This window comes from Eretmochelys imbricata, chromosome 8, assembly GCF_965152235.1.
Source record: "Eretmochelys imbricata isolate rEreImb1 chromosome 8, rEreImb1.hap1, whole genome shotgun sequence".
Taxonomy (NCBI): domain Eukaryota; kingdom Metazoa; phylum Chordata; order Testudines; family Cheloniidae; genus Eretmochelys; species Eretmochelys imbricata.
In genome coordinates this window covers 106,453,296-106,472,716 of record NC_135579.1, presented here as the reverse complement: position 1 = coordinate 106,472,716, position 19,421 = coordinate 106,453,296, and the positions used below count along the sequence as shown (strand labels likewise).

General features: G+C 51.7%; 1 protein-coding gene across 3 annotated transcripts in view; it reads left to right on the top strand.

The window, feature by feature from the left end:
- Window positions 1–19,421, top strand: part of DMAP1 (DNA methyltransferase 1 associated protein 1) — a 48,831-nt gene that overhangs the window by 28,381 nt on the left and 1,029 nt on the right. For all 3 annotated transcript variants that reach the window (XM_077824340.1, XM_077824339.1, XM_077824341.1), the window contains exons 9-10: window positions 13,305–13,377; window positions 15,378–15,661. In XM_077824340.1, coding sequence (XP_077680466.1) covers window positions 13,305–13,377; window positions 15,378–15,661 — 357 coding nt within the window. The remainder of the gene's footprint in view (window positions 1–13,304; window positions 13,378–15,377; window positions 15,662–19,421) is intronic.

The window sequence follows — 19,421 nt, the reverse complement described above, 5'->3', positions numbered from 1 at the left end:
GCATCACCTGCATATAAAGACATTTGTTTTAGGATCAGTGTTCACTTATTGCCATTATTCTTCATAGCTGATCGTTTCTCCTTCTGCAGAGGCTGAAGAATAATCGTCAGGGAATCCCACAAGCTGCCTTCGTTCACACTGGCTGCAAGCCCCTATTGTTCTCAGTGGGACGGAGGCTATTGGCAGAGATGGTCTCCTGTCACCTGCTCCTCACAGAGTTTCTTGCTGTTTCCTGGTGTCTGGAGCTACCATCCTGAATGAGGGTAGCATGGAGTCAGTGGCCATGTTAAAAGAGGGTGTCCTAACTGAGGGCAGCCTGTAGCATCAGTCCCATTGAGAACAACTGGAACCGGGTGGACATTTTGAAAAAGTGCGATTCATTGTGAATTCCTCGGAGGGGGATTTTAGGCTGCAGAGGAAACGAGGCATGGGTGGGGTGCGTGTGCAGGGAGAAGTGGGAAGACAGGAGGGAAGGAAACTGGGGGTTAGGGGTGCGACGCTATGAGAGAAAAGAGAAGAAAAACTAGAATGTGCCTTTAAAAATCCTTGGACTCTTTTCCAGGCCCCAAAGCACTAACAAGCCTTAATCCTAATCATATGGTTATTACATGGTGTCGCTGCAGGGCAGAGTTAAGGAGGTTTGGGTGTCGTAACTGCATGTCCATACCTTAGTGGGTTTGGATTGCTTTCAAGCTTAACCTCTAACTCTGAATTTCCTGGGTTTATTGTGCTTGGTTTGGGGATAATTACAACATCTCTGTCATGTATTTTACCCTAAATTGTTTATCTGTGCTCTCAGCCTTAATTCCACGATAACAGTTTTGTCTAGGAATGACGAGGAGTTGTTTTAATGCAGCAGCAGGCCCCCGCAGTAACAGAGCACTTGGCCACGGGCTAGGAGGAAGGGTGGGAGCGTACAGCCCTGTCCCCGTGCTGGGGGACTGAGTTGGAGCTATTGTCCTGTTGTTAAGTGTGTGTGTGTGGGGGGCCAGCTGGCTGGAAGAGAAAGAATTAAGTGTTGTCTCCTTTGGGGACAAAGCAAAACCCTGGGATGAAAAGGAGTTCTCTGAGCGCTCAGATCCGCCAAATGCTCTGAGGGACTCTCGAGCTCACTCGTTTAGTTCACAGCCGGGCACTTCCCTCCAAACGAGGCTTCCAGCCAGCAAGCTGACTTGCTACCTGCTAACTAGAATCTTGTAGACAAATTGCCGGTCAGGCCAATTAAAAAAGAAATAGGGGAAGAAAAACTTTGAACACAGCTTTAGTTCCCATTGATTCAAATATTCGCCCTCACTGGCTTTTAAATATTTACTAGCCAGCTGAGCATTTTCTTAGCACTGATTAATGAGTTACAATTTACTGTGGTTGCTTTTTTTTCTTTGGGGGCAGGGGTTGGGTTTCTGCCACAGCTCCAAGATGAATGAGGCTTCCCGTGAAAGATCGGGGCAGGGGGAGGGGGTTTGTATGCATGTCTTTTATAATGTTTATTCTTCATATTTGATCTGACCCACAATTAAATGGCCAAGCACGCTGCCTGTTTACTCTCCATCAGAGGCTCTTGACTCTGCTCCTTGCATGACATTAATGCAAACCCAGACCTCATCAGCTGCTAACATGTGAAACATCTGTCTCCCCTCCCTTGATCAATATCGTCCCTTCAGAGCCTGGGCTTGGAAAGCAGCGACATAAAATATCAGTTATATTTATTTGGATTTGATAAATTTAATTACTTGAAGCAATTAATAATTTATTTGTTTAGTATTGATTGCACTCCGAGGCATCTTGGTAAGATAAGCTGATGGTAATCAGCACATCCGTATCAGGCAGGAAAGCATATGTTTCCAAGTCTGAAACGTCCTATGGATCAGATAGCTGAAATGTTCCTGTCGCTTCTCCTAGCACCTCTGCTGTAGGGAAATCACTGGGTGCAAATCCTGGCTGCATGCCGCAATGGACTTCGGTACAAGACATTACTCTTCATAGGGGAAAAATGCAGGATGGACCTAGTGCTATGATGGGGTGTTGGTTTGCATTTGTGGTGTTCACATTACCCATGAGTGATGAGGGCCTGAGCAAGTTATGCAGGTTGATCCAAATTCATGCCTGTGGAATGTGCCAGTGGGTGTATTATATTACTCCTGAGGGCATTTTGCGCCAAAAAAATTTAAAATTCTGCGCACAATATTTTAAAATTCTGCAAGTTTTATTTGTTAGTAAATAAATGCAGAGGCTCCAGCATGGCAGCAGGGAGCACAGGCAACTGGCTACACAAAGGTGGAAGATCACCCTACAGCCTCCCCACCCCCACCCCAGGGACACGGATTCAGTGGTGATGCTGTACCCGATCCTGACACAGCACAAGGCCTGGGCCTGTCCCAGAAACACCCTGGGGCCCTGCCCTGCTGCGCCAGACGCACCACGTGTGGGGCAGGTAGGTTCAACCAGGCAGGATCCAAGTGTGGGGGGCTCAGAGTGGGGGGATCCAGGTGTGGGATGAGATGGTTTTGTGTGGGACAGTCTGGGTGCAGGCAGCTCAGTGAGGGGTCTAGGTGTGGGGGAGATCTGGATGCACAGAGGCTTGTGGGGAGGGGGGTTCCAGGTGCAGGGGCGATGGGACTGTTCAGGGGCTTCCAGGTGAAGGTGGTTGGGGCTCAGTGCAGGGGTCTGTGGGTTTGGAGGTCTCAGCAGGGTGTGTGCAGGGGGATGGAGCTCATCAGGGTGGGAGGTTGGGTGCAGGGAGCTCACTGTGGGGTGGTCTGGGTGCAGGGATGGGGGCCCAGAGGCAGGGGGCTCCAGATGCAGGGGTTGAGGTTCAATGCGGTGGGGTTTGGGTATGGAGGGGGGTTTCTGGGTGTATGGGGTGAGGCTTGGCAAGGGTGTCTGTGTATGGGAAGTCCGGATGCCCCGGGGGTTGGTTGGAAGGGGGAGCATCCGGACATACAGTCACCCCTCCCCACGCAGCTGAGGAGTGATGGGGGCAGGAGGCTGGGGAGGATGCTGAGCTTCCTGCAGCTGGGGGAGGATTCTGGGGGTGGGTCTGACACAGACCCAGCCATTCCTTGCAGGGGAAGAGGAAGTCCTGTCTTCTCCCGCCTCCAGCCCAGCTGGGACTAGCAGCTGATCACGGCTCAGGGTCGAAGCCACTGCCCTGGGTGTTCCCAGCCCTGAGGTGATTTACGTCTCTGCCAGCTGTTCTGGGTGCCTGAAACCATGTACCTGCGCAGCTAGGGAGTGGCGTGTGACTGCTCTTGCAGCTTCCCTTCGCTTCCCTGTCCGAAAGTCATTTCCCTGTGGGGAAGCAAAGAAATCTGCGGGAGACATGAATTCTGTGCGTGCGCAGTGACGCAGAATTCCCCCAGGAGTAATATTCATATATAGTATAACTAGCAAGGGCTGTGGGGACATGTGCATGCGTTCTTAATACCTATATGTATCTAAAACGTACCTGAATGTCACAATAAGGAGTGGAAAATTTGGGAGGGTTTTTTTTTTTTTTTTTTTTGAAGAGGTGATAGATAAAGGGATACAAAATATTGAATGGGCTAGAGAAGGTAGAGCAAGTTCTTCTGTCCATCTTTGCTCAGAATACAAGAGCAAGGGGGGCAGTCAATGAAATTGAAAGGCAGGCAATTTAAAATTGCTAAAAGGAAATACGAAAAGGGTTGAATGTTATGTGGATAATGAGATCATGCAGAGTTACAATAGCAAGGATTAAAATAACATGGAATTGATATACACATTCCTGCTTCAGGGTCAGGCAATCTAGAACTGGCAGGGTCTGTCCCTGACATGGTTAGGGAGAATATCAGTTGTTTATTCCATAACATCCGACTGCAAGATTTGTTGGGCCTGCCTCTGAAGCATCAGGTACCAACCTGGGTCAGAGACGGGATACTGGACTAGTGGATCACTGGCCTGATCCAGTCTGGCAGTTCCTGTGCTGAGGTCAAGAATTGCCCAAGTTAAGGCTGAGTGTGCAGCTGTAATCCTGTTGTGCACATCCATTGTCATACAGTCTTTCGCGTCATGATCACGTTATTTCTCAGATAACGATGGCTTTGTTTCAACCTTTGCTACAAGTCTGTAGCATCTTGTACTGTATATTTTTATTCTTACCGTAAGTTATCATCATGTAGTCTACATCTCTTCCCTCCATTTTGGGGTACACGGTGAGTTATTTATAAAGCATCCTTTGTTAATAATGTAGTCTCCAGAAGTATTGTACATTGAAACAAAACATTTCCTTTGGAGATAGTTACACTAGCGCAGTTTTCTAATTGATTGTAGTTACTCAAACCATGTATCAGGGCAACGCAGTGTCCTCCATCTCAAAGGGATTTTTTTATTTCTTGTTTTTTTCCATATCTGTTATTTGGAAGCTGAGCTAACTTCCTCTTTCCTTGGTTCCGAGTCTCTCTCACACCCTTGAGAAAGATTTTGCAATCTCTGAAAGGAAATCTCGCTAGTAAAACCTTTTCTGTCACTTCCTAGAAGAATTTATGGTGTACAGAATTTGTACTTTTTCACGGCTGATTTGAAAGTTAGCAATAGGTTTACCTTCAAGCCAAGGAAACTGTAAAATAATAATTTCCATAAATCAGCACTCACAGGTTTGTTTCTAAGAACATTCGTATATTGAATAGTAGCCTGTTTACCCCAGATGGTATTGTACTGAGCATCACCGATACCGATGCGTAGCTACTGAGAGTTCATACTGTAATTTAATTGTGAACTATCCTGTGTGCCAACAGATAGTACAAATGACATTCAAGTATGTTTGCTGTTGTCTCATCATTTAAATGACCTTCCTGAACTCTGTTGTTCTGGCTCATCCACAGCACTGTGCAGAACGACAAGATTCCACACGGTGGATCTGAGGCTGTACGGGGGGAAAAAGTGTCATTTTATTTGAGAAATAGAATATGATTGTTTAATTAAAACCTTATAATGTATGCACACGAGGAGGCCAAGGTCAGATTGCACATTCAGTCTTCATTTCCTCCCTTCTTGAGTTTAAATGCTCAGTCCCATAATCGTACATTTTTGTATTTTAATTTCCCTGTTGTTTAAAATTCCAGATTTGCTAGATTCCTCCTGTGGTTCCTTCAAGCTGTGGGAGAGAGGGAGCTACCTGCTCCTGCACCCCATGGGAGAGGCTGCCCTTACACCTCCTCCTATGCCACCCAGAACAAAAGAGCATTACTCATGTGCAGCTTTGGTCTCCCTCCTCCTGCAAACCTCCAGGCTCTGCAGGAGTAGAAAGACGTCCGCGCAGAACTCATTCTCACACTGAAAGCTGGCTACGGAGAAAGTTTTCTGCATTGAAAACCTTCCTTGTAGAGGCCAGCTGCAGTGCTAATGAGGGCCCGGTGTCTGTCAGCATTACGAGCGTGTGTGCACACAACTGAATCTTTAAATGCTTGTAACTTACTTTGCAAAATGGTAGAAGGGCATAGTCCTCAGGGCTAGCAATGCTGAAGGTTTATAATGGCAAAACTCAGCGTGAAGAAAAATGTGTTCTAATATTGAATTAAAACAGGGAACAACTTGTGTGAAATGACTTAATAAATGCTACTCAAACTTTAAAAAACAAACCAAAACCATTTTAGTGAGAGACCAAGCATGGAAATTTCAGCCCCAGAAGTAGAGTTTTTGAGAAAGTTATGAGGTTCTGAAAATGGCAGATTCATAACGAAAGTCCTAAGTTTATAGCAGGCAATGGCAGAGCATCCAATATGATATAATCATCCTGAGCAGGACTTCGCTGAGTCCTTCCTTGTTAATCCGTAAACTTGTTAATTCTCTGTACAGACCCCCAGCAGACAGCAGTCTGTAACCACTTCCCAGCACCGATGTAATCCCTGGGCACTCTGTGGTGAGGTCTCGTGTTACTAAGACTTCATTACTCCTCCAAGCGATACTCCAGGAAGTTTACTGGTCTGCTCTGACGTATTATCGTAAATTGGGAAAACTAAACGACGCAGAAAACTCAAATGAACCGAGTCTGTTTTGCCAGGCTGCGTCCTTGCCTCTTTGTTACCATGTTTTTTGTGTTTCATCACTAATTGACAAAATTCGTTAATCTGCAGTAGGTCTCGCAGTAATCAGCGTGAATCCGTGAGTTTCTGGGTAGGTGTGGCTCGGCCCTAAATTGAGGCGCAGGTGACTCTGTTGCCCTCAGGTGCTCAGCTTTGAGACCAAGGTCAAAGTCTTTCAGTGCCCAGGTTTGGACAGGCCTCTCCCCCACCAACTCAAGGGACTGCTCCAGCAAGGACCTGGGCTACGAAAGTGATCTTGGTTCTCTCTGTTCGTTGCATAACCCACTTACTGCCCAGCATGCCCTCCTGCAATGGTGAGTAGGCAGCTCCCGGGCCAGGCGCATTGCCTGCCCAGCAACCGGGGGCGCAGGCCAAGCGCCCTTGTTTCCGTCTTGGGAGGTGCGGGTACTGTAGCTGTGCGGCTTTGAGTGACATGTTGGTGTGTTGCCCTTTTTTTATTTTTCTCTTGATACACCCAGTTCATGCGCTTAGCACAGGTTGTTTATAGCAATGACAAAGAATTGCAGTCCTTAAATCAAAAGCGGTGCTGGTGTAATTATAAGCATGGGCTGTGTTGCTAAAAGAGCTATAAGGAGATGCTGTCGGAGGAGGAAAGCATCCAAAATATATTAACCTCCAAAATCCCAGCTAATCAGTTTTGTGACTAGAGCAATCTATTCCCGGCTGTTGTGATAGGGGGACTTTACAAATAATAAATAACAAGAACCGCTTCCTCTGAAGAGGGAATGAAAAGGGCAACTGCACTCACCTAGGAAGCTGTCGTTGCTCTCTGGGAATTCTCCCTTTAAACTCGAGTAGGGACATACTTCTCATCCGTGTTCTGCAGGGGGGGTGCCCAAGCCTTGCTCAGCCCGGGGCCACATTGGTAACTCATTAGGAGCTCGAGGGCCAGGCCTGCCGATTGCCTCTCAGCACCTTCCTCTTTAATACAGGTGTGATCTTCAGACACGACATATCCCAGCATGCAGTGCTCTATTGTGAGCCAAGCAGCCCAGCTCTCCAATTCGGGATGCAGCATTGCATGCTGGGACCTGTGGGGTCTGCAGATTCGGGTTAAAGATGCACCTCTCACGACTGGGCACAAATCCAAGACCTGGAGCGGGGTTTGACCCTATCGCTGCAGGCTCAGCAGCGAGCCAGACTGATGCTTGTCCCTTTGTCCTCAACCTCAGCATGTCTCCTGGTCACTAGCGCTTGGTGGGAGTGCTGCCATCTCCCTTTGGCCTTCTGGATTGTTTTGGGTGATGCAGCTCTCACAAAGCAGTGTCTGCTTAAAACCCATGGCTGTTTAAGCCCAAACCAGGGCTGGCTCATGCGTGTTCCCGCTCGCCTTCACGCCGGGCACCAGTGCTTCCCCCTGCTAGGAGACAGCATAGCTAACGGAGCCGACCTAACAGATTATCAGCGGCGTGTGAGTAATAGACTCCTCATTTAGTTTTAATACATTTTGCATAGAGAGCAATCAACCTTCATCAGTCTTAAAGATGAATTGGCTTAGCCAGCTAAATTTTAAAGATATTAGTTCGACAGCAGCCACATAAATCATAACATTTTCTTTAATGATGGTAAAATTAAAATATACTCTTGCTTTGAGAAGCCGATGAAGCCTTCTTGTTCACAGAGCAGATCCTCCCCCAGAATTAAAGGGAAGCTTCATTAATGTGTTTTTAGCCAAAGCAAACCCAAACAGCCCTGTTCCTCTTGTGCTGCCGTTCCGCGCCTTTTACAGGGAGGTCTGGGTCCACTGGTGCCCCCCATTCCTGCCCCACCCTCTAGCCTCCCAGTAGCTTTGACTGAAGAGCTTGACAGCGAGAAGGTGCTGAGTGCTCCCAGGCACCCTCTGGCCAGGAGCGTGTGTAGTTACAGCCGAAGGCCTTGCCAGAACAGTCAGCGGAGCTGCTGATAGGGCACCAGGTTGCTGCTTATAGAAAAGCCCCTGCTCCTGATGGCATGTCCCTAGCAACCAGCCAGGCCAGGGCTGCCGTGCGGGGTGACAGCTATCCTGTGGGACTGCCTGGGTCAGGATGCAGCCAGCTGGCGTGGAGCTCAGCATGGGTGTGGCAGGCTTGCAGAGGAGTCCTGTCTTGGCTAGAGAGATGGTGGCCCCAGTGCAGGCCTTAGAGGTGAGGCTGAGGCATGGTGCCCAGGGCTCCAGTGAGGTGGAAAATACTTAGCTACAGAACTCTGTGTCGAGAGAGAAAACAGAGGGAAAGAATTGCAATTCCTCGGCGATGGGTTCCCCGTAAACACTTCCTGTCGTGGGAGCTGGGAGTCACAAAGACCTCTTAGATCTTCCAGCCCATCTCCCTGCGGGGGATTGGCCCCTACACAGTGTTTTCCAGTTGTCTCACCTCGTTTTAAAGCTCCCAAGTGATGGGATATACCCCACTTCCTCTGTTCTACAGCTTCATCCGTCCTGCGGTTGGGAACAGCTTCCTGCTGTGCAGTCTGCCAGCCCTCCCTGTCCCTCCTTGTTGGGCCCGTGTGAAGCACACTGAATAATTCCTCTCCTTCCTTGGCTTTCAGACTAGTCACACACTTGCCGGCTGTAATGTGGTTCCCTGCTTGTTGTCTCCCAGACGAATGAGATGTGTTTGGCTCCTTTCATCTTCCTTTCCCCCATGTCACCTAATCAATTGTGTAGCTCTTTTCTGAGCTCCCTCCCGTTGGCCGATGTCTCTCCAGCAGCGTGGGGCCTGCAGGACACCCCGCAGAGCTGCGGAAAGAGGGACTGACCCCTCCCAGCTGCGAGATCTGACCCTTCAGTGCATGCAGCCTCAAAGTGACGCTGGCCTTTTGAGCTGCCGTCTAGCACTGCAAACTCCTGTCCAGCGTTCCGCCTCTCTGACCACAGCATGTATCTCAGCTATGCCCACTTCCCAGAGGGTACGGGTTTGTGGATTGCCTTGTCTTACATGCAGTGGCTGCTCAGTCTGTTAGTTCCTGTCTCTAACCTCTCTAGGTTCCCTTCCCCGGCATTTTTTATCCTCGCTGAGGTTTGCAACTCATTCCAGTTGAGTGTCTTCTACAAGCTTCATTAGGGTTCTGTTCATGTCCAAATGGTTAAATATAACTGTTCCTTAAACCCAGTGCCCCCAGGCCACCCAGCTGGAGCCCTCCTTCCAGACTGACCCACTGCCAGATCTGTAGATTCATGATTGAAGAATCATAAGAACATCAGAGCGGCCATACTGGGTCAGCACATGGTCCATCTAGCCCAGTACCCTGTCTCCAACAGTGCCCTGTACCAGAGCTTCAGGGGGAGTGTATAGAACAGGGCAATTCTGGAGTGATCCACCCCATCTTCCCCTCCTAGCTTCTGGTAGCCAGAGGCTTAGGGTCACCCCGAGCATGCGGTTACATCCCTGACTCTCTTGGCTAATAGCCATCAATAACCCTAGCCTCCAGGAACTTCTCCAGTTCTTTAAAACCCAGTTGTACTTTTGGCCTTCACAACATCCCATGGCAATGAGTTCCACAGGTTAGCTGTGCAGTGTGTGAAAAAGTCCTTCCTCTTGTTCATATTAAACAGCTGCCTGCTAATTTCATTGGGTGTCTCCTGGTTTTTGTATCGTAAAAAACGCTTCTCTATTCACTTTCTCCGCACCAGTCATGATTTTATAGACCTCTGTCATATCCCCCCTTAGTCGTCTCTTTTCTAAGCTGAACAGCCTTAATCCTTTTAGTCTCTCCTTGGATGGAAGCCTTTCCATGCCCTGGATCATCTTTTTTGCCATTTTCTGGACCTTTTCCAGTTTCACTATATCCTTTTTGAGGTGCAACAACCAGAACTGGACACAGTATTCGAGGGGTGGGCACTCCAGAGATGTGATATTTTCTGTCTTATGTTCTGTTCCTTTCCTAATGGTTCCTAACATTTTGTTTTTGACCACTGCTGCTCGCTGAGCTGAAGTTTGTGTAGAACTATCCTTGGTGACTCTAGTATTTTCTTTCTTGGGTGATAACAGCTCGTTTAGAACCAGTCGTATAGGTATCTTCGGCATTATTTTTTGCCAGTATGCATCACTTGGCACTTATCAGTCTTGAATTTCATCTGCCATTTTGTTGCCCAGTCACCCAGTTTTGTGAGATCCCTTTGTAACTCTTTGCAGTCTGCTTTGGACTTAACGATCTTGAATAGTTTTGTATCGCCTGAAAATTTTGCTACTTCACTGTTCACCCCCTTTTTTTTTAGATCATTTATGAATACGTTGAACAGCACAGGTCCCAGTTCAGACCCCTGGGGGACCCTGCTATTTACCACTCTCTGCTGTGAAAACTGACCAATTCTTCCTACCTTTTGTTTCCTGTCTTTCACCCAGTTACTGATCCATGAGAAGTCCTTCCCTCTTATCCCATGGCTACTTAGTTTTCTTAAGAGCCATTGGTAAGGGACCTTGTCAAAGGCTTTCTGAAAATCCAAGTACATTATATCCACTGGATCCCCCTTGTCCACATGCTTGTTGACTTCCTGGAAGAGTCCAAAAGATTGGTGAGGCCTGACTAACCTTTACAAAAGCCACGTTGACTCTTCACCAGTAAATCATGTTCATCTCTGTGTCTGATCGTTCTGTTCTTTACTGTAGCTTCTACCAGTTTTCCTGGTACTGACGTTAAGGTTACTGCCCTATAATTGCCAGGATCGCCTCTGGAGGCCTTTTTAAAAATCGTTGTTACATTAGCTGCACTCCAGACATCTGGTACAGTCCGATTTAAGCGATTGGTTACATATCACAGTTAGTAGTTCTGCAATTTCATATCTGAGTTCCTTCAGACCTCTAGGCTGAATACCATCTGGTCCTAGTGGCTTATTACTGTTTAGTTTATCAGTTAGTTCTAAAACTTGTTCTAATGACACATCAATTTGGGACAGTACTTCAGATTTGTCACCCAATAAGGACAGCCCCGATGTTGGAATCTCCCCCACATCCTCTGTAGTGAAGACTGCTGCAAAGAATTCATTTAGGTTCTCTGCCATGGCCTTCTCTTCCTTGAGTGCTCCTTTAGCACCTTTGTTGGCTAGTGATCCCGCTGCCTGCTGGGCAGGTTTCCTGCTTCTCAGGTACTTAATTTTTGTTTCCTGTTAGATTCTGTGTCTTTAGAAAGTTGCTTCTCAGATTCTTTCTTGGTCTGGCCGATTATATTTTACTTGCCAGAGGTTGTGTTCCTTCCTATTATCTTCACTAGGGTTGGATTTCCAAATTTTAAAAGATGCCTTTTTGCCTCTAATGGCCCCCGTGACTCTGCAGTTCAGCCATGGTGCCGTTCTTTTGGCACTCGACCGTCTCTTTTGATTTGGGGTGTAATTGAATCTGAGCCTCTCTCTGGTGGTTTTACGGGGTTTCCCTGCTGCTTGCAGGCTTTTTACCCTGTGGCTCCTCTCTTTAATTTCCATCTAACTAGTGTCCCTGCCCTGGCGTCATTCCCCTTTTTAAAGGTTTCAGAGTAACAGCCATGTTAGTCTGTATCCGCAAAAAGAAAAGGAGAACTTGTGGCACCTTAGAGACTAACCAATTTATTTGAGCATAAGCTTCCGTGAGTTACAGCTCACTTCAATCCGATGAAGTGAGCTGTAGCTCACGGAAGCTTATGCTCAAATAAATTGGTTAGTCTCTAAGGTGCCACAAGTCCTCCTTTCCTCCCCTTTTTAAAGTTAACATGTAACTTTGCATCCTGTGCATTGGTCTGGGCTGATTCAGCCAGTTGCACGTGGCCCTCCTTGTTGCCATGTGACAATACGCATCATCATAGTGTCTGCAAGCCCCACACTCCTGACTGATGTGGGTCCCTAAGTCAGGGAAGGATTCTCCGGGGCACAGGTGACTCTGGCTAGGTGTCACACCCAGTCTGTGGTGCAACTGGGAAGTGAACCCCAGTCCAGTGTCCTAGCCACTAGGCCATCCTGCCTACCCTGCTGGTGTGTGTGTTGATAGCCCTGATTATTTCATGGTCCCTAGCACATCACTGAATCATTCTGCCTGTTGACAACCTTGGGCAGAGCATGGAGATGGAGCTCCCTGTCCCCACGGTAGCTGGTCCCTTCTGGGCACAACTCGCAGTGGTCTGGGTGGGAAGCATGCGTTGTGTTGTGGGGGCCGTGCCCATCCTGGCTGGTCACCTAGCATTGACAAGGCATAGGAGGCACTATGGACTTCTCAGCTTCCTTCTCTGCGAGAGCAAAACTCCCCTGACTGAGAGCGTGGCTGGCCCCTTGGCGTGTGGTGCTGGAATCCCGTTCTCACCCGCAGGGCTGCCCAGAGGATTCAGGGGGCCTGGGGCAAAGCAATTTCGGCGGCTCTTTAATTAATTAAGCGCCTTTTTCATTTTGACTCACCCGGCGGCGCTCCGAGTCTTCGGCGGCATTTCGGTGGCGGGTCCTTCACTCACTCTGGGTGTGTTCGGCGGCACTGAAGGACCCACCACCAAAGACACTTTTGAATACTATATTCTCGTGGGGGCCCCTGTGAGGCCCAGGGCCTGGGGCACATTGCCCCACTTGCCCCCCCCCCCCTCCTCTGGGCGGCCCTGCTCGCCCGGCGTGTTTGGGCTGGTTTGGTGTGAGCAGCTAGAGCCCAAAGGGAATGCGGACGAGACCCTGCTAAGTGTATGCATTCTTCCTCCTGTGGCCCACTCGCATTCCCTTTCATAGCTCACATCTGATGATTTCTCACTCCCCTAGCCCCTTAGCTCCAATGTAAATGTGTGTTCACACTTCCGCCAGTCAAGTAACTGTGCTCTCTGTCTCTCCCTTTGTTATACAGCCCGCTCTGTAAATGAATCCCACAGGTCTGGGGCTCAGCAGGGACAACGAGAAGTGAGTCTGTTAGCGCATGAGTCTAATCAAGGCGGCTAAAGCGAATAAAGTAGGGCAGCATTGCACATTAGCCGCTGTGTAAATGAGCCCTTTGATGGGCCAGGCGCTGCGGGAGCGGGTTTGAAGCTAAGAAGAACTTTTGTTGTTAATTCAGTGACATGTGGAAGCTGTAAAACAGTGCGTCTTGCACACACACACAAGGGAAAATAAAAGCCCTCACGACCAGGCTTTTCAATACCTGCCCTCAGACCTAGTCTGAAAACTTTCAGCCCCTGGCTCCCTCTTCTACCACTTGATTTTCCTTTCTCTCGCTTCCTTTCTTTTTTTTCCCCCTGCACTATAAAAAGAAAAGCTCTCTTGCCTTTTGAACTAGATGGCTGTGAGTGAGGGCTAACTTGGAGCTGTGTGGCTCTGTTACCTTTATGTTCCAGATGAAACTGCCAAGCTCGGTGGGACAGAAGAAGATTAAAGCCCTGGAGCAGATGCTGATGGAACTAGGAGTAGGTGAGTAAAGGGGGCATGCTAGAGAGAAAGAGACACACGGCGCAAGCCTTTGTAGTCTAGATAGGCTATTTTTTCCCCTAGTAATACAGCTAGTTTCTTAAATAACAGTATGTGAATGGGTTTTAAAATAATATTTTACGTTTTTTTTAAAAAAGGGCAAAAGCCAGAACAAGATGCACAGGGATTTTTTCCCCCCCTCCCAGAAGAAAACTGGTTTAAAAGGGCCTTTGTCTCTCTTGTTTTGGGCTGTTTTAACCATCAAGAGCGGAAGCACAGCCCTGAGAAGGCCAGTCTCAGCCGTGCCTGCTAAGGGTGCTAGTGGCCATGGCATGTGCATTGTTCAGGGGTGCCCTGGCTCGCTTTCAAGCTTACTTTCCTCCTAATTTACTGCTCCTGGTGGCAAGTCCAGAATGCCTCTGGGGCTGTGCAGCTCCGTTTTGTAGCTGGCCTGCTGGGTGACTCTCCGGCGGGCCACCGCTGAGCGGCGAGTAAACCCACATCCCTCGCTCTTGAACTCTGGTGGCTTCACAGCGGAGAGGCACGTTCGCTTCGCACATACAATGCTCGCTCCTCGCTAGGGTGGCCGGAGCGCAGCCCACAGAGTTCTGCGCTGCGCCCAGCCGCTGAAATCCATTCGCAGGCGCACCCGAAGGGACGCCGGAGCCCAGCATGCAATGTTCCACCCCCCAAAAAAGCAAAGTTTCTGAGGTTTGGCAGAGGTTACTGAGCATGCTCAGTAACTACATGGCCTAGCCATTGTTAGTGCTCAGACTTCATCGTCTGTGGCCTGTTGTAATGCCTCAGAAGCAGCGTTGGCTATGGGCAGCGCTAAAGGCCCTAGTCACAGGGTCCCCCCCCGTGCCACACTAGCACTGCCAGGCTGGTATAGAATCCCCGTGGGGGCACCGACAAAGCCCCCCATCCTGCCCACAGAATCAAGGTGTGTCGGTTGTTTTTCCGGCTTAAAAGAGCAGATGCTGATCCAGGGAAAGCTGGGGGGCGCTGTGAGAGCAATGAGAGGACATGAGGGACGCTGGGGGTGGGGTCACAGGCTTCAGACAGCTTCAGTGCAGGAGAAGGAGCAATGGCCGGGGACAGTCCTTGGCCGCTGCCCAGTGGCCCGGCGTGCAGAGTCTCTCAGGGCAGGTAGCGAAGGCCCCATTGCAACAGAGGAGCTGCTGGAAGCTGGCTGGGCCTGTGAAGTTGGAGCAGAGCATGGCTCCCACCTGCGCTCTTGGGGCAGCCTTGGGAGCTGCCTGGGCCAGTTCATGGCAGCGGTTCTGCACCTCCGCCTTCCCCCGCTAAGGTAGGAGAGTTCCTGCTGCCCTTGGCACGCTCCGGCATGGCCACACGCCAGGTCAGCGCGGTGCAGGGGGAAGGAGCCGGGTCGGGAGCCCGGCATGCAGGCAATGCTGCGTGGAGAGGGATCGGCCTGTGGATTTTCTCCCCCACTTCAGGCGTTGCTCTTCTGAAATTGTGAGCTCTTCATAGCAGGGGCCTGTCCCTCTGGGGGTGGGATCTAGGTACGGGGTGGTGACGTGGGAGACACGGCTGTAACACAGGGCCATGATGGGCAATAGCAGAGCTAGCATCCAGGCCAGGCTAATGGCCTCAGTCCTGCCCTGGAGGCAGAGGGGATGTCAGTCCTGGGCCTCTATCAACAAGGGGACCAGCTGGGGTTTGTATTGTCAACACCTGTCCACTGGGAACTGGCCTGAGACCCAAACTCAGCTCGCAGGTCCGAGGTGGAAGCCATGGCCAAGCCCTCCTGCCTGGAGTTGGATTTGAACCAGCGTCCCAGAGAGGAAAGGCTACTGGGCCCCGACCTGGCTAGGTTGCTTTTTAACCCCCTGGCCAGGGCCCTCAGAGCTCTCCAGCCCTGTTAACTGCTGGGAACGAGGCCCCAGCAGTGGGTGTGGGTATGGGAGCTGGGGTGTCTCCCCACTCCCAGGGCCGGATTGGCCGGGGTCTCCAGCTCTGAGCTCCCTTTGCTCCCCCAGATCTCAGCCCCATGCCGACGGAGGAGATCGTGCAGATGTTCAACGAGCTGCGGAGCGACCTGGTGCTGCTCTATGAGCTGAAGCAGGCCTTTGCCAACTGCGAGTACGAGTTGCAGATGCTGCGTCACCGGCACGAGGCGCTGGCCAAGGCGGGCAGCCTGGGCCCCGTTGGCATGGAGGGGGCCCGCGCAGACGGGCAGGCCGGGCTCAGCGCGGAGGAGGGCAAGGGAGACGCCAAGGACCAGATCATCGATGTGGTTGGAGCACCATTGACCCCGAACTCAGTGAGTAGGCAGATGGGGGCGTCTGGAGGTGGGTCCCCGCTCAGGCCTGCGCCAGGGATTGCATTCTGAGCCATGCTGGGGGCTCTGCCGTCTCTCCCTCCAGGGGCGAGCGTTGGCGGGAGCACAGCGCGCCCTTCAGCCGCGGCTCCAAGTCTGCTCTTGGAGTGCCCACCCCGTGCCTGGCACTGCCCTTGGGGGCACGCGTGGGCCGGCAGAGGTTCCTGCACCCCGCGTGGGGGGGGCATTGCAGGGAGCTGGCAGAGGCAGGAGCGGGGATGGTACCTACCTGTCCCTGGTGAGACGCAGCCCTGTGCGGGAGGAGAAGCAAAGGCAGGCGAGTGGGACCTCGTGACATGAGCTGTGGGCCGTGGACGAGCTCCTCCCCTGGTGAGCTCCAGCGACGCCCCAGGCAGGGGGCGTGGGCAGGTGGGAGGGGCCTGAAGACCGGAGGGGAGGAGCCTGTGAAAGCGCTGGGACAGGAGACCCAGGATGCCGAACGCCCCGGGAAAGCTGAAAGTCGGGCGCATGCCCTGGCCGGGGCTGAGCAAATGGGGTGGCCCCTGTCTCCCCGCAGCTGCCCCCCACTGCAGAGTGCTGTGAACGGTATGTCCCTGGGGGGTCCCCAGCCTTCCCACCCCCAAAGGACAAGCCTGGCCTGCCCTGTGCAGCCCCGAGCGCTGTCCGAAGTGGCGAAGCTCCCTGATGGAAACTCGCCCCGGGCACAGCGTGCTGTAGATACTCTGCCCCGGGACCGGCCCGGCCCTTCCCTTTTCCAAAGGCGAACGTAGTCCGAGGCGTTGAGAACACCTTATCTGTCAACGACAGAGGTGACACGTTCATCTGGACTTGAGTAATGTCCTGTTCTCCTGTGACAATCTGGAGTTGTAAGGCAGCGTTCCGCTGAGGCAGGCTCATGTTTGCAGAGGAGACTTCTGAATTTCTTCGCTGCGTTCAATCTTTGTGGGAGCGTGAAATCTCCACCCTCCCTGGGGTCCGGGAAGGGCGAGGCTGCAGCCATTCCAGGCGGATTCACAGCACACTCACTGTCCCCGGAGACCAAACAGGAGTGCGGATGGTGGGGGGGTGGGCGGGTTTGTGTGTCTCCAGCCATATTCTGCCTTGGTGCCTCTGCATGGAATTGCAAACAAAGAGGCGAGGCCGGCAGCATTGAGAGGGTTAAAATGACCTGGTCTCTGGCATATTTGAAAGAAATATAATCAAGTTAATTCACTGCAAGGCAAATTCGGTACCTAAAGGGCCCCCCATGTTAAATACAGCTCTGACCTTTACCGGCTGATTACACAAAGACGACACAATTAGATTAGTCCAAGACAAAAGGTCAAGCGCATTCACACTGTGACCATTTTATGCTACCTTTGGAGGGGAAAAAATCACATCCCAGCTGAGGGGTATCTGGGGGAAGAGCAGGCTTGTGCTGCTGCTCCCCGGCCGGCTGGCTGGCTGCAGGTGTGCTGGGCGAAGGCGCACCCAGCGCTTCACCAGAGCTGCCCCCGTGTCTGTCGCCCAGCCCACTCCCTGGCAGGATGTGTGCTCGGGGGCTGCTGGGCACAGGAATAACCAGCCACCGGCAGAGCAGGGTTTGGCACCATGCTGGAGATACCGGAGCCTGGCCACGCAGATGGGCTCTGCCAGGGACACCGGGCAGCCTCCCGCTCCTGGCAGGACTGCACGCTCCATGCAGAGCCGGCTGAGCCCCTGGGGCAGACGAAGGGCTGAGCCAGCCTGGGGCAGGGCCTGCTGCGTGGCTGGAGGGTGTTACAGGTACCAGCCGGCCTGACTGTCACCTAATGTTTATAGTCCAGTAGCTTCCGAGGGCCCTTCCCAGGATCAGGGACATGCTCCGAAAGGGGCTGCACGAATGCAGGAGGTGGCATGGTCCCACAGCATGGATTGAGCCCCCGAACCAGCACCTCCTGGGGGAGCTAGTTGTTACTGTCCCCGTGTGGCAGCTTGGGGAACTGAGGCCCAGGGCGAGGAAGCGACGTGCTCAGTGGCAGAGCACAGCCCTGACTTCCAGCCTGGACCGTCTTCCCAGGGCCACCCTTCCTCCTTGGGAAGCCCCTGTTGGCGCTGAGTGTTCGCAAGGAGCCTGGCAGCGCCGCCGAGCTTGGGGACAGGGCTGAGAGCCCAGCGCTGGCTGCACTGAGGGACCCCTGGGGCTAGTGCTGAGGGACCCCATTGTCGCCTGTGACCCCGCTCTCAGCTGTGTGAGGTGGGAGCTTGGCCCAGGCAGGGCCTTTCCTCTCCGGGAGACACCGGCTCGGCTCTCCTGTGCGTTGCAGAGGGAGGGGAGGGGGCTGCAGGAATCCTGTTGGGAGTTCCACCCCTCCACCCATGTGACAATGCTGGGGTGGTCTTGCCCTGGTGTCCCACGGGCAGCAGCCTGTCCTTGGCCTCTCTTCCCTGCCAGCCCTGCAGCTGCCCGGGGCGGAGTCTGCCAGCCAAGGGGAAGCTGCTGCGGGTTAGCTCAGGGGAGCATGTTGCAGGAGTGCTCTGCTCTTTTTGGGGGAGGTGGGGTGGGGAGGCAGCAGCCTGTCCTGCACGGTGATATGTGGCGAGACACTGAGTCTAGCTGGTGGGAAGCCTGGTGCCAGGGCAACCCTGCCATATCCCTCAGGTCCTCCCTACCACTCCAGCTTGGCTGTCCTCCGTGGTGGGGTGGTGTCCAGCTCCGGCCATTAAGTCCAAGCCAGGGTCCCCCCAGTGCAGCGTGTTGCTGACCCAGGAGGGACTTCCCTGCAGGCCTTGGGGAGGTGAAAGGTGAGCCGAACTTGGAACAAATTAGTTCCAAGCAGAAGTTCAGCCAGTTACTCCAGATTAGAACCTTTGAATTGTGCGACTCAGACTCCACTCACTGATCCGTAATGAGTTGACTCTCAGAATTCCTGGCTTTGTTCCCAAGCTCGCAAGTCAGCCCGTTAATGGGGAAAGGAAAAGACCTTGAGTGTAAGAAGTCTCGGGTTCAGAGTCGGAATTATTTGACTTTTAAGCTTCCTTTATCTGAACTCCTGCTGACTTCTTGTTTTCTGAGCCAGTTTGAAAGCTAGAAGTTACATTGTTAAGATCAATCATTCTCTCTTTCCAGATGGAGTTAGAATATCTGCCTTGTTATATATTTATATAGACGTTACATCTATTCTGGGCTGTGTGTGTTTAGCCCTTTTCAAACCCTTCCTTGCCATTCAAAGCAGCTAGACTTGTAGGCTTGTGTAAATTATAATGTAAACCATTTTTTTAACCAGACCGTTCCCAATGTTGCCCAAGGCGACTGGAGGAGCCATGCCACGGACGGCAAGAGGAGGGTGATTAATATGAATTTGTGACACATTTGAAAGATGGGTCTTTTGCCATATACAGATGATCAGACGCACACGCGCTTCCCCATCAATTCCATGCCCTGCCAGCGAAGCCGCCAAGCCCTGGCTCCTTTGTTTGCGGGCTGGGGTTTGGTTTTAAATGTATCTGTGGGCCTCTCAATTCCCAAGGATTTGATTTGATTTTTTATAGGGCTTCTATTCACGCTGTTGGGTGAGTTCTTTGGCTCTGTTATTTCTCTGAAAATGGAGCCTTAAGAGGCAGCCGGGCGGAGGCCTCTGAGGAAATCCCCGTGGGTGTGGTTTTAACGCTGAGCAGTGCAGACTGCCCCTGCGGAGTCCCCCATGCACACGGGGATTCGGGGCGGGGTGTCTGCTGGGTGCGATTCCCCGCTGGGTCTGGCACAGGTGGCCTGTGCAGCCCC